The 15815-nt window shown below is 36.3% G+C and overlaps 1 protein-coding gene across 1 annotated transcript; it reads left to right on the top strand.

Moving 5' to 3' along the window:
• Positions 1-642: 642 nt before the first annotated feature.
• LOC26529408 (piezo-type mechanosensitive ion channel component) lies at positions 643-9891 on the top strand. The gene is made up of 9 exons (XM_023178119.2): positions 643-735; positions 806-866; positions 924-1073; positions 1138-1285; positions 7194-7570; positions 7627-8180; positions 8234-8470; positions 9208-9409; positions 9472-9891. The coding sequence occupies exons 1-9, from the start codon at positions 702-704 to the stop codon at positions 9818-9820; spliced, it is 2112 nt and encodes a 703-aa protein (XP_023033887.2). The 5' UTR covers positions 643-701; the 3' UTR covers positions 9821-9891.
• The last annotated feature ends 5924 nt before the right edge of the window (positions 9892-15815 follow it).

The following is a 15815-nucleotide window of genomic DNA, read 5'->3' on the forward strand; positions in this document are numbered from 1 at the left end:
CTTACATCCGAATTGATTTTATTGTTAACATTCAGATTAAATCGACTTTCCCGAAACTATCGATTTGTCCATAAAGTTCTCTCAGCAGAAAAAAAAACATTACAAGAAATTAGTATAATGAATCGACTGGGACTATCCAATACAGCAGCCATGTTTGACTTTCTAAATCAATCCTTAAATGAGTAAGTTCGTATACACCGTTATGACCACCAAAACTTACGAATATATTTTTTAATAAATAGTAAACTTAATGGTTCTTCAAGAGATTCCAGAGTGAATCTAATAGCCAAAGGCGATGACTTCACGACACTCGAACACAACGAATTTGTACAATTGTTAATTGCTATGTGGTATGCAATCATTGCGAATACCGAGTTGATTTGCTATTTATCTGTTTTTATAAACCAAGCTGCTAATTCATCAATAATATCATTGCCCATTCCATTGTTGGTCCTTTGTTGGGGTGCACTCACATTACCACGCCCTACCAAAACCTTCTGGGTTACGTTGATTACTTACACCTTGGCGATGATATTCTTTAAATGTATTATGCATCAGAGGATAATACTTGAGCAAAGACTTATCAAGAGATCAAACCAGCTTACCTTTGAACTTATAATGAAACATGGCAATGCTGTCTACGATTTAATGCTACTGGTAGTGCTATTCTGGCATAGATACATGTTAAAAAAACAAGGAATATGGACTGTGCAAAGAACCAGTGCAGATATTTTGGTAATGGAAAAAAATCGTATGTAAAATGCATAAATGTCATTGTTTGTCTTTAATTTCACATCTTTAATAGCAACTAAACCCAAGCGTACATACAGCAAAGAGGGTCCTCGTGATATATTAAATAAGTTAAGGTAAATTAAAATGTATTTAGAAATGAATTATAATGAAAATATAAGCCCTTTTGAAAGGCAAGAAGCTGGTGCTGATACCGAGTTCTCGCGGCGTAGAAGTGCGTTTGAACGTGATATGGATGATATACTTCGTCCGGGAATGGAGAACAAGTATGTTTATCACAACATTGAATCTGAATATTACCGTCGAGCAATGCAGCGTTTAGCGTATGTATTAAGAAAGCAAACAACTGAGAATACATGCTGACATTTATCACTTTCTAACCTAAAGAAACAAAGGTAGCGTTTTGTCTTGCTTCTATAAATTCTTTCTAGCTTTACGTCACAAAGCTCGTCTATCGACCGATGTCTATTCCTTACTATTTTTATGCGATTTTATAAACTTTTTTGTGCTGCTTTTTGGTTTTCCCAAGTTTGCGGTAAGTAAATTACTCGACTAGTGTAAAATTATAATTATAATTATTATATTATAATATTTGCACAATGATTTAAAAGCCTGTCCAAAAATAGGAAAAATTAGTTATCCTTATCCTTGTATGAAAACGAATAATTATAATTGTATAAAAACGAATAATTATAATTATAATTATAATTGGGCAAATATAATTATAATTATAATTATTTGTTTTTATACAAGGATAAAGGATAATTAATTTTTGGACAGGCCTTTAAATCATTGTGCAAATAAATATATTGTTATAACTTTGCCTCATTATCAACTACCTATTTCCACTAATATCCGATTGCCATTTATGTGAGTTGAGTGGGTTTACTCAACTAAATTTATTGATTATTTTAAATTAAAAATAGTTTGGAAAAGTTACAATTATTCTAATCTCGTCGTTTACTCTGCTGCTTCGGCTCGATTCTTTTCTCTCACTGCTGCTTTATCGCTGCCGACTCTCCAAATTGAACTGTGTCTCTCTACTGTTGACTGATGTCTGTTGTACTTTCTGTTATTCGCTGCAGTTCGTGATAATTTGTAACTCTCGTGCATTATTATTTTTTTTGAAAATCTGACAGTAAATAATCATTTTTCTACGCTTGCAAATAGGTCAGAAGTGTGCAACGCATAGAAGGAAGCATCTCCGACCATATAAAGTATATATATTCTTGATCAGCAAGACTAGGCGAGTTCAAATAGCCCGTCCGTTCGTCCGTCCGTCTGGATCGACGCAAACTCCTCCTAGACCGTTAGAGCTAAAGAGCTAAAATTTTGCGTGTAGGCTTGTATATATCGATCGGATCGGATCACTATATCATATAGCTCCCATACAAACGTCAAAGTCACGAACAGTGACTTTTCTCAATAACTTCGTTATTTTTTGAGGTATTGTCGTGAAATTAAATATTTATGAATTTATTATACTAACAAACGACTGTGCCAAATATGATCAAGATCGGGTGACTATATCATATAGCTCCCATAGTACCGATCGGTCGAAAACAGTGAGTTTGGTCAATAACTTCGTTACTTTTCAAGCAATTGCCATAAAAATTTATATTTATCAGTTTAGCATAACTATTATTGACTGTGCCAAATTTGATTAAGATCGGGCGACTATATCATATAGCTCCTATAGGAACAATCGGTCGAAAACAGTGAGTTTGGTCAATAACTTCGTTACTTTTCAAGCAATTGCCATAAACATTTATATTTATCAGTTTAGCATAACTATTATTGACTGTGCCAAATTTGATTAAGATCGGGCGACTATATCATATAGCTCCCATAGGAACAATCGGTGGTGAACAGTGACTTTGATCAATAACTTCGTTATTTCCTAAGCCGTTTTTTTCGCAAACATTAGACCTTTTACACAAAAAACTTGCAAGGGTATACAAACTTTGACGCGGTCAAAGTTAGCCCCGGCCCTTTGGTTTTTGTTTGTTTTAAGTAACACAGGTAAATTTAAATCCGTGTAAATATAAACTATCCGTCATGGACTTGAATCGGCAATAAGATGAAACCAAGTATATTGGTGTTCTCTATATCAAGATATAGTTCTTGAGTAAGTGTCATTTTTTTTTTTTTGGTTGATTAAATTTTTGTAATTTTTGTAATTTTTGTAAGATTTATTAAGTCTCGGTACGTTCTATCACAATGCCTAAACGGATATCAAATTGTATTGCTTTGATTAAGCAGAAGGTAGTTATACAGCTGCCTAGAGAAAAAAAAGAGCATTGACGACTTTCATATTTATGCCATTACTGTAAATCAATTTAAATTCAGACAAATGTGAAGTCCAAATTTTGGTATCAGCAATTTTGCAAAGTCAGAAAACCAAGATGTTGATGTTGAATAGTGCAAGCGAAGAAGTTATTCACCAAAGGGGACGAATCAATTGAATTAGCAATACGCAGTGACAAAGATAATGTATAAAGCTTTAAAAACTGAAATAAAAAAATCAATGTGATAAGGAAAAAAAGATATAGGTAATGTCATATCAGTTGAAGTTAGAACAAGTTATCTTTGAGTTGTTATTTTACACGTCCTTGTAATAAAAAAAAGAGATTATTAAGTGAAAAAAAGAAAAAAAATGAAGTAAGTAAGTCGACTCGCCGACTTGGGTATACCATACACCAGTAAAGCAAATATTTCAAATTTATTAAACAAATGCATTTTCACATGCTTTTTACAAGCATATCTTAGTATCTCGCTCACTCAATCATACGAGCACCCTAGCGCCCCCACCACCCAACGGCCTACTCCGGCCCTATGGAAAAACGTTTATATGCACAACTCGACTGTTTTTGGTCCGATTTTAATCAAATTTGGTATTTTGCTAGATATTAGTATTAAATTTAAGTGTGCCAAATTTGCATAAGGTAAAAAAATACGGGAGATAATAAAGTTTTTCAAATTACGGGGGCGGAAAAGGTCGTGGCAAAATTTGTATACATACAAAATGTGTGCATAAAAATAATTTACTAAGCGAATATACATACCAAATATGGTGTCTCTAGCTGGAATAGTTTTTGAGATAAACGCTTTTTTTAAATTACGGGGGCGGAAAGGGGCGTGGCAAAAATTTGAAATAAACTTGATCACTCTACATACTACACGAGTCTACATATCAAATTTGGTGGCTCTAGCTCTTACAGTCTCCGAGATCTAGGTGTTCATACGGACAGACGGACGGACGGACAGACGGACGGACAGACGGACATGGCTAGATCGACTCGGTTGTTGATCCTGATCAAGAATATATATACTTTGTGGGGTCGGAGATGCTTCCTTCTGCCTGTTACATACATTTTGGCGACTTTAATATACCATTTCAACCTATGGGTGTATGGTATAAAAAGCACATTATACATTTTAGTACGGCGTTGCTTACAAGGGGAACTTCAGGTATGCGAATCACCGATTTGTATGAATTTTGGATATGTTCTAGAATACCCCGTCATTTGAAGCTGTGTGAAATATTTCGGCGCACTATTCTATATTTTCCTAATAAATCGGCTTTAAAGTTATAGCTTTGGTGACTTATAAGTAAAACGCCGAGTGGTCTACAAGCAGCTCTACGGTGTAAGGGGTAGAGGTCCTGCCTAAAATCGAAGGGAACTCTGGTTCAACCCCCGCCCGAAACTAGTTAGTTTTGGGTTTTCATTTTTTTTTGCTTTTTCAATAATTATTTTGGTCTAATAACGTTATAGGTCTTTTGATGATTTTTGATTGGATTCATTTTTTATGCCTTTACAAAAACATAAATAAAATATAGACGCAAAATAGACTAATTAACTTCTGCCTTCACATTTTTTGTTGTGATATAAATCATAAAAACATGATACCCGTATGTATATTTGCTCAAGACTATGAACATGTTTAAATAATGCTTTTGTGCAAAAACATACCAACTTTAAACCAATTTTAAGGAAACAAACGAAATAAAAATTTTGGAAAACCACTTTCTAATCTGAAGCGAACCATGCATACTTGAGCATTCCCTTCAATATCAGAGATGACAAGTGGAATTGCCCCGCCTTTGACGGGGTTTTTACTTTAGTGCAGTCTTCTTTTGATGAAATTTCTCGATTTTCTTCTATAAGCGTTAAGGAGTTTTGCATCCGCTTTATCATATTTTAAACTTGCCTAAAAAATACAGTACATAATGGCGTGCGTATAGCTGGTATTACCTTAAGCGTACAAGTTAATAATAGTTAATAATAATCTACAATAATTTCAACATACATAAAAAATGTTTCCAATTACAAATCATCAAAATACCTATTTCGCTATTAAAAAAAAATAATTATTAAAAAAGGAAAAAAAAAATGAAAACCTAAATCTAACTAGTTTCGGGCGGGGGTTGAACCAGAGTTCCGTCGATTTTAGGCAGGACCTCTACCCCTTACACCGTAGAGCTGCTTGTAGACCACTCGGCGTTTTACTTATAAGTCACCAAAGCTACAACTTTAAAGCCGATTTATTAGGAAAATATAGAATAGTGCGCCGAAATATTTCACACAGCTTCAAATGACGGGGTATTCTACAACATATCCAAAATTCATACAAATCGGTGATTCGCATACCTGAAGTTCCCCTTGTTAGACTAAATAAGTATTAGAACCCTGAATTGAGGAAAGGTGTTGATATGGCAATTCTAAGCTGTATATGTCTGCCCTGTACATGTGGCAACCCTAGTTAAGCCTATGAAATAATAAAATTAAACTCAGCGTTAACCCGTCCGATACGGGAAGGCCAAATAATCCTTCCATAAATTACATGGAAGTAACTTAATATAAAAAAAAAATGAAGTAAGTAAGTCTTCTCGCCGACTTAGGTATACCATACACCAGTAAAGCAAATATTTCAAATTTATTAAACAAATGCATTTTCACATGCTTTTTACAAGCATATCTTAGTATCTCGCTCACTCAATCATACGAGCACCCTAGCGCCCCCACCAGCCAACGGCCAACTCCGGCCTTATGGAAAAACGTTTATATGCATAACTCGACTGTTTTTTGTCCGATTTTAATCAAATTTGGTATTTTGCTAGATATTAGTATTAAATTTAAGTGTGCCAAATTTGATTCCATAAGGTAAAAAAATACGGGAGATAATCAAGTTTTTCAAATTACGGGGGCGGAAAAGGGCGTGGTAAAATTTTTACACATACAAAATGTGTGCATTTACTAAGCGAATATACATACCAAATATGGTGGCTCTAGCTGGAATAGTTTTTGAGATAAACGCTTTTTTTAAATTGCGGGGGCGAGAAGGGGCGTGGCAAAAATTTGAAATAAACTTGATCACTCTACATACTACACGAGTCTACATACCAAATTTGGTGGCTCTAGCTCTTACAGTCTCCGAGATCTAGGTGTTCATACGGACAGACGGACAGACGGACAGACGGACGGACGGACGGACGGACGGACAGACGGACATGGCTAGATCGACTCGGTTGTTGATCCTGATCAAGAATATATATACTTTGTGGGGTCGGAGATGCTTCCTTCTGCCTGTTACATACATTTTGGCGACTTTAATATACCATTTCACCCTATGGGTGTATGGTATAAAAATTAAACTCACTCTCATCTAAGCAACCAAACGTTGTAATTCTACACTTTTCACAAACCAAAAATACCCACATCCAGTTGCGGGCCACTTACTCAACTCTTTTACTGAGCACTGCTAAAATATTATATGCTCGTAATAAATTCCAAGTTATCTTTAAAAATATAATATTTTTCATTGCTATAAAGGCACACCAAATGGTAGCCCTTTGCCTAAAATTTTTAAAGTTCTTAAGCAATAATTCAGACATATATACAAACACATTAAGATGAATAAGAAAAAACTTTGGTTCAGACGTGTTGGGAACAAAACTCCTAGAGTATCTTCTAAAATAGTAAAAATTACGTCAACATTGATTTGTTTATGGAGAAAGAAGATGCCAAATACAAGCCTACAAATGTGTAAAGAAGGAAGATTAAAAGCAAGATATTAAAATTTGTTTAGCGAGAGGCTAAGAAAGGATAACTTCAAAGGTGGGGTGCCCCTCAGGATCCTCAGGTTTAACGAGTGGCTGCGCTTCCTTTCTTTCAATTTGTGATTGACACCAAAATTATTTAATGAAATTTGATTTAATTACAGCTTGCAAAGTATCTAAAAAAATGTTTTTGTTGCCTATATCTATACCTAGTTAACCTTTAAAAATTATAAACATAAGTTATGACACTATGTGGCCCAAAAATGGTTCCGAATCCGAACAACAATTATTTTTTTAACCTCGAAATTACTCTGCAAATATTTATAAAAACCTTGCACAAAAAAAGTCAGATTTGTAAACTTATAGTTTTTTTCTTTTACAGTACCGATATAAATATAGTACTAGTGTTTTGGAAACGTATATTCAAGGAAATAAAGTTCCATTTAGTTTTCTCCTTATGCTGATTGTTCAATTTTTGACTATTGTAACGGAACGTGCCATTTACTTACGAAAAGCTTTGGTTTACAAAATAGTCTTTCATTTCGTTACGGTTGTTGGGATACATATATGGATGTTTTTTTTAGTGCCCTACGTAACAGCTCATAGTTTCGGAGCAACTGCACCAGTGATCTTTTATTTAATTAAATGTTGTCACATGGTGTTATCTGCTTATCAAATTCGCTGCGGCTACCCGAAACGTATCTTGGGAAACGTATTTATAAGAGGATATTCTTTGGTAAACTACATTGCTTTTAAAATGTATGTATTTCCAAGTTAAATTATTAAGTTCAGCACTTATCAATCATTTTTAATAGCTACATGGAAATACCATTTCTTTATATACTAAGAACATTATTAGACTGGGTATGTTTGGGAACAACACTTACGGTAATGGAGTGGATAAAAATGGAGGATATATTCCAATCAGTATTTATTGTGCGTTGTTATAGACAATTGGAAACAGATTTTCCAGTTCTTAGAGGAGAGCCGAAACCATTATACATGAAGCTTCTAATCGGTGGAACTATTATATTAATTTTAGTAGCTCTTATTTGGAGTCCTCTATTTCTGTTTGCACTTGTCGGAACTGTTGGCAAGCCCAATGTACCTCATAAAGCTGATATTGAAGTAAAAATCGGACAATATGAACCTATTTATGTGTCACAAAGCTATTCAGGAATTCATCAATTTTCAGAGTATAATTATCAAAAATTACTGAATGGCTTCCTTTTAGATAATTACGCATCTGACCACATTCTGATTTATGATGCCGTCGATATTACAGCAATTAAATTCGATGCAAATTCAGTAATGGTCTGGAATATGTCACCCCCCGACAAAAATCGTCTTTTAAATGACTTGAAAACGGGTAAGTGTGCATTAGTTTTTTCTTCTTTGAGCCTAATATACTTATTTATTTAGGTAAGGAAGTAGATATTCGCATTAGTCTCACATTAACAAGCAGTAATACATTGGAGCTTACAAAGCATGAAACTACATATATTTTAACAAAAAATAAAGAAATGACGCGAGAAATGCTAATCAAGGTTCTTTCGAATGATAATAGCAAAGAAAAGATTTTGGTCCCGGATATATTACCAAAATTTGCAACCGTTCAAAACCAGAAAATTAATGTAAAATTTATAAGGGACTACGATGGTAAGTATAAAAATAAGATTAAGAACTGATTAAAAATATTTAGTGTTTGCGATAACTTTAGACTTTTAAACATTATTCTTTAGCACCGCCAATTATTTTAGAATTTTATTTCTAAATGGACATACAAGTTATATGAAATATTTATAACATTGCCATCAAAATAATTTTCGATCCACAAAATTTTGTAAATACTTGCCTTGTTCAGAAGTGGTATTTTCACTAAATATATGTATAAATTACACACGGTAATAAAGCTTTGGCAACAAATAAGCACCGCATATTCTTTAAGGGTAATTTGAGGTCGCTGATTACAAAGTGCACATCTCAAAAAGTACTCAAAATCAGCGACTTTAAATAACTCTAAACAAATTTGGCCTCTTTGCCGCAGAAAAAGTAGGAGAGATGGCCCAGTTGTGACCAGGATATTGACAAAACTAAATTTTTTCCCAAGTTCCGGGAAATGAAAAATTAAGAAGTTTAGCATTTAAATATTAACCAAACGTAACTTTTTTCCAAAAAAAGTATGAGTTACTTATAAAATTTTGGAAAAAAATTTTTTCTGGATATGGGTCTTCAACGGCCAAACTGTCATTCAATACCGCTTGTGTAAAGTGTCATAGCTGGGCCGTACACTACTCTTTTGTTGCCCTGTGTAAAAGATTTCTAATAGTAGTCACTTACAATTAGTATATTGTACGGACATATTAATTCATTTATTTATATTGTTATACTGATAGGCAAATATACGCGGCCAATGATATTAGAGAAAAAAAAAGCCGAAGGAAAATCTTGGTGGGAAATGCATGACTATTGTGATGATAAATTTTATTACGATATTCTTTCAAAATTGCCTGAAAGCGATTGCGAAAGTGGTGTTGTCATATACGTTTTCTGCGATAAATCATTTCCGACAACTATGAGCTATATAGAGAAAACCGGGTATTATAAGTTTTTCACAACATATAAAATATGACTCATTAATTATTAATTTTTCTAAATAGTATTATTGGCCTCTATACAACATTTGTGTTTCTGGTTTCACGCATCATTCGCTCCCTTATCGCCAACAATCATAGACGAATAATGTTTGAGGACCTACCGTATGTCGACCGAATATTAAAACTGTGTAATGATATATATTTGGTTCGTGAGACTCAAGAATATCGGCTAGAAGAAGATTTATATGCAAAACTTATATTTTTGTACCGATCACCAGAAACTCTGATTAAGTGGACTCGATATAGAGATGATATTCCTGATGAGGCATTTGGTTCACAGTTCAGTACACGATCCCGACAACCTCCTTCGGATGACGATGAGACTGAACCACCAACAAGGTCCAATCAGTAATATTAAAAAATACAAAAAAATAAAATAAAATGTAAATGGATAATTTTTAATAAACTTAAGCACTCGTTTTATATCGGAAATTTAAATTTTGATAGTGAAATGGAATACCAGAATTGATAAATAAAAAAAAAAGCACATTTAATTTTGTAAATGTAGATTATCTGGCTAGATTGCGACAAAGGCGGCAACACACAAAAAGGTGAGCAAGTTGCCTGTATAGCTATTTCAAGAAGTACCAAGTTCTATCATCACCAGACTTTTCTAAAGAACTCCAGAATTGCAATAGCCATACCAAGTCTTCAACGCTAAAACTAGTTGGGAATTGCAACAACAAAAGGTGAGCAGGTTGTCTGTATAGCTATGTCAAGAACCACCAAGTTTATCATCAGCAGACCCGGTTGAATACAAGGTATACAACCCGTGCAGTATACAAATCGATCTAGAAGGACGGACAGATGGACATGGATCTCTGAACTCGTCTATTGGTGCTGATCAAGAATATATAAACTTTAAATGGAGATGCTTCCTTCTATGCATTGCACCATTGCATGTGAAAAAAAAAACAATGCTTGTTATGGAATCGCTGCAGAAACTCAATATTTGAGTTATGCTATGCCCCAAAGTTGTTTGCCATAAATGCAATTCCGGAATCACCCAAACGACATACGGAAGCAAAATAAATTTATATATGTACAATAAATCAAAGAAAATCAAATTTTTTGCAATTCATCACCAATAATTTATTAAAGTACGTTTAGAGTACTATCGACGGTAAGAAAATTTAGGGGCGCCTGTTTTTATCTGTTGAGAAAAAAGCTTCAAAAGAGCGATCACTCACACGACATCAAATATACATGGCTTTAGACAAAATAAAAAGTTACTTAACAGAAAACCAATATTACGGAAAATTCGTAATCTTATGGCTCTGCTTATATTTTTTACGGTTATTTCACTTATCTAAGTTTAATTTAAAACAGAACCTTTACGGTAAGAGAACTCCAAATGTCCTAAATGTTTTCAAGAGTAGTCTCTTATAAACGCAGCAAGTACACTATATGTACATACAAACTCAACTTCTATTACAAATATTTTGTACATGTGAAGGAGCAGTGTGTTATTGAAAATGTACGTTGGAGATGTTCTGTGATGTGATGAGGAGTGTACATTAACACTATTATTACATTATTACTATTATTACATTATTACAAAAAGAAAAGAAGAATAGAATCCAAAGGTCGAGAATGAGATGCGCTCATTCATGAGGCGGACTAGAGATAGTTTTGACTTTAAGGGCAGGATTTAATAAACTCCAAGCGGAGTTTACTGCGGTGGAGACTCAGTTCAGAAGTTTATCGCCTTTGAATGAGTCTCCGAAACGTAAAAGGACCAGTCCTTGTTTCTGTATCTGTAGATCCGCCAGCGTCTCTTATCGTCCCCTTAGCCTTACTAATTACCGGAATCACCAGGGAATGATCTCTTAGAAACGATGCCTATTGTAGTATCCGATGTGTCCGGGCAATTACCCATTCCAATGGAAATTGCCGATAGTTCTAAAAGCATCGAGGGCCCCGTAAACAAGTTGACTTGTCCAACGTTGCTGCTGCGTAGGGACCGCGGCCTCTCGTTGGCATACCACCAAAGAAACATATATTTGTTTCTAGGCTAGACCCTGTTGTCACATCTGATGATGTAATAGCCTATATTAGGAAGAAAATTAACATCTTGGATATTGCGATAGAAAAGATTAAATTTAATTTATTCTCGTGACATATATGTCGAGAAGATTTTTGGCCAAAACATATAATAGTTAAGGAATATACTGTAAACCAGCCGGGGGTAACTTCGACCGTGTCAAAGTCTGTATAGCCTTGCAACTTTTTTGGTAACTCTTTCCTTACCTATAGCCATCATAGTGGAAAAACGTTTTAGATAAACAGGCTAATGTTTGCGAAAGAACGAATATATTTTCCATCTAAATGTAAACTACTTTTTTAAAGGGTATGCTAAAATCGTCACTTGAAACGAAATGTATGGAATATTTTTTCTAAATTGCTAAATAAATTTATTCGGAGCAGTCCTCGGTAAATGAGTTGTCTAAGTGGCCTAGTCACTTAGTCAACTGAACAACGAGGATCAGGATCGAATCCCAGGCTAGTGTATGAATGTAGTTTTCGTCTAAGCCGAAGGCCTTAGTAGCCAGTGCTTGTAAAATATAGTTAGGTTGATAGTTTACAAGTATATCCTATACTTTAATACAATACAATACAATAAATATTTATGAATTTATTACACTAACAAACGACTGTGCGACTTTGATCAAGATCGGGTGACTATAACATATAGCTCCCATAGGACCGATCGAAAACAGTGACTTTGGTCAATAACTTTGTAACGATCCTTTATCGTCCCTTGGGATATGTCTAATATTTCTTGGGCTAGGTTCGGCACAAAAAAATTTATTTTGTGCCCTGGTGAAATTAGAACTCGTTTGTTTGATTAATGGTTTTAAATCACGTATTTATTTATAATATTTTGGGCTCGGCTGGGTATGACTAATTTCTCTGGAGATGTCCCGAACTTGGACAGCGCAGATTGTGGTTCACTGCATGCTCCAGTCCGTCTCTCGTTCCTTGTGTCTCCGCTGGTTCCTATTTCAGACTCGCAATGTAATTACTTTGACTGGTATCTCCCTCTTCAGAGTATCTCTGAAACGCTGATTGGCCTTAGGATAGATCCTATGGCCTTTCTTTCACGTTCCCGTTCACGTTGTTATTTATCAGGATATATAGATCCTGGAATTTCAGCAGTGGGATATATCCTCGTGCCTTCCAATGTGCTGTGGATCGTCCTAAAGCCGCTTGACTTCTCTTCTTTTACGCCTGGGGCACGGTGTTCTGGTCCTATTCCAAGGACTTGTTGGTTGTCTGGTAACTTGAGAGGTTACTCGTAAGGCCTTCTGAGTTATTCTACTTCTCCTCGATCCTTTTCACAGTATTTGTTTGCACTAGCTTGAACTTTTAAGGTTACTCGTAAGGCCTTAAAATTCCCTTGGTTTATCACGACTTGTTGACTAGATGATTTCCTTTATATAGGCAGCTTTCTGTATCGCAATCTAATGTGCATATCTTATCCATTGGATATAGGAATTCCCCATTGCTCATCCCTCCCTCTTCGGCTTGCATATTCCCCTTACAAATCCACAAGCCATTATCGTTTCTTGCATTTATTCTTTCCCCCTACTCCCCGATTCACAAGCAGAGTTCTCACTTGGTTTCGTTTCGGCACCCGTCTCATGGGCTTGCTTGGCCGTCACTTTTGTTTGCTTGGTTTTGGCTGTTCGCCATATAACTGCTTTCGGCCCCGCAAGCGTGACGTAGGCAGAGAGTACCTGCATTGGCCACCGGTACTCTCTCGCGGTCATATACGCATAGTATACGTGTAGTGTGGGTGTATGCTTATCCCGCGTATTGTTCCCCAAACCACACGCATGGTATGCTAGTGCATGTACTTCTCTTATTGCCTCTCTGTGCGTATATCGTATCTTTGGTTTGTGTCTCGACTATATCTTGTATCTGGCATATCATTTGCAGCGTTGGATTGTGGGATATTATTATTATCTATAATGTTCCTCTCAACTTCGTTACTTTTAAACAATTGCCATAAAAATTTATATTTCTTAGTTTAGCATAACTATTAATGACTGTGCCAAATTTGTTTAAGATCGGGTGACTATATCATATAGGTATATCGCTCAAAGTTAGCCCCGGCCCTCTGGTTTTAATTTATTAAAGTCAACAAACACAGCAGTCGACGAAGAAAGCTAAAGCAAAAAAAAAACAATTAATTATAGAAAAGTAAGCTAAAATCATAACCCAATGATGTTACAATAAATAAAAACTCGGCTGTTTTACTTATAAATCACAAAAGCTATTACTTTAAAGACGATTAATTAGGAAAATATAGAATAGTGTGCCGAAATATTTCACACAGCTTCAAATAACGGTGTATTTTACAACATATCCAAAATTCATCCAAATTGTTGATTCGCATACCTGAAGTTCAACTTGCTAACAACCAAACGTTGTAGTTCTACACATTTGACAATAATAAATAGTTCACTAATAAATAGTGCGAAAGTATTGAGTGGTCAAGATCGTGTATTTTTTCTCGGCAAAACGGATGTAGAAAATCTTCAGGGTGTGACGTGGGGACAGCTCCAAAAAAGTTCGCGAGACGAACATATATGCCGAGCCCTCTAACCAAACAAATTAACGCCGGTTTGTGTTCTATTGCGCTATATTCAGTTGCACAATTTGTAGGGCAAATCGATCGGTTAGATCGGTTGCCTGAAATCTTTATTTTAATGTTAATTCAAATTTCTCACATGTTTCTATTTTATCTTACATTTGTGTTTTTCTCTTCTTTTCGCGTATTTCCTGTTTGAAAAATTTTCTGTGACTAGCGCGCCGTCATATCGGGTCGCAGCTCTGTCACCAGTGCAAGCAAAGCCAAAGACCGTAATTCACCAGCGTTTTCGTGCGGTGGATTACTCTCTAAATTCAGTACGTCCAGCTTCACTGTTGGTCGCGTCATCTACTGTGCGAACGACTGCGCTTCGCAACTGTCCGTCTTTCCCACGATGAACGTCGATCACTCTTCCCTTTGGCCAAGTATTACGTTTAGGCATCGTCTACAATTATCACCACGTCACCTACTGCTATCGGCTTGAGCTGCGGTCGGAACCATTTCGTGCGCTTTGTGATTGTTGGTAGAGAATATCTAGAATTCTCTTAGCCACCTCTTCCAGAAACGGTCGGCAATTTGGCTGGCAACACGATACTTTTTTGCGAGTTGCGGACCAGACTGTTCCAGTGAACCGCTCTCACGTAGGTCACTAGAACTGCCTTTTAGAAAATGGTTCGGCGTTAATGCTTGCGATTCGGCGTTTTCTAAAGGCACATAGGTCAGAGGCCTCGAATTCAATATTTGCTCTACGTCAGCAAACGCTCCTCTTAGCACTACTCCTTCAGGCTGGCCTTTGGCAGTATTTCTGAAAGTACCAGACGCTCCCAAACGCCGTCCATTTGCGGTGAACTGGGAGGGTTAAACTTAAACTCCAACGTTGGATACTGTTGCTCCACAGCTGAAGTTGATATCCGTTCTATGTGCTTCTTCAATACGCGACTCGCTCCTCTAAAATTTGTACCATTGTCCGATAGTATGCAGCGCGGCACCCGTCTTCTGGCTACAAACGCCTTTAATACGCATAGAAATAAGTAAGTTGACAGTGATGCAGCAATTTCTAGGTGTACCGCACGGGTCGTAAGGCATCGCCCCATCTCTTCTCGTGCCTGCGGCCCACTGCGACTTCAAATGGGCCGAAGCAGTCCACTCCAGTAAAGGTGAATGGTTGTGTGTGCGGCGATAACCTTTCCTTTGGTAAATCGCCCATCTTTGGTGGCACTGGTTGGGCCATACGGCACGCTACACAGGCGTTTGCGGTACTGCATAAGCCGGTTATCCAGTACCGCTGTCGTACCTTGTTAACGTCAATTTCATTGTACAAATGGTAATTCTTCCTGTGATAGGACACCATAATCAGAAACGTTACTCTATGCTTTTGCGGTAGTATAATGGGTCGTTTAGTGTCTACGCCTTCAAATCTGTCGATTCGTCCTTTGATACGTAGCACTCCTAACTCGTCCAGGTAAGGAGTGCACTTAAATAGCTTAATTTTCCTGGTCCTTGGTTTAAGCATCTGATCTCTTCTGGAAACTCTTCTTCTTGGAATGCACGAATAAAAACAGCATCGGTTTCCATATCGCGGTTTATAGCCAAAATATTCCTCAATTGTTCTTCGCAAGGCCTCTTACATATGCCTTGCAAAAAGTTTAGAATTCGCTTTTGAACCGCCCGTAGCTTTTCCAACGTTCAGAATCGTTCCGGATCAGGTGTGATGCAAGCCAAACTATAGTTTCTTTTTTCTCCTCGTGGT

This window comes from Drosophila willistoni, unplaced genomic scaffold (genome assembly GCF_018902025.1).
Source record: "Drosophila willistoni isolate 14030-0811.24 unplaced genomic scaffold, UCI_dwil_1.1 Seg10.1, whole genome shotgun sequence".
Classification (NCBI taxonomy): domain Eukaryota; kingdom Metazoa; phylum Arthropoda; class Insecta; order Diptera; family Drosophilidae; genus Drosophila; species Drosophila willistoni.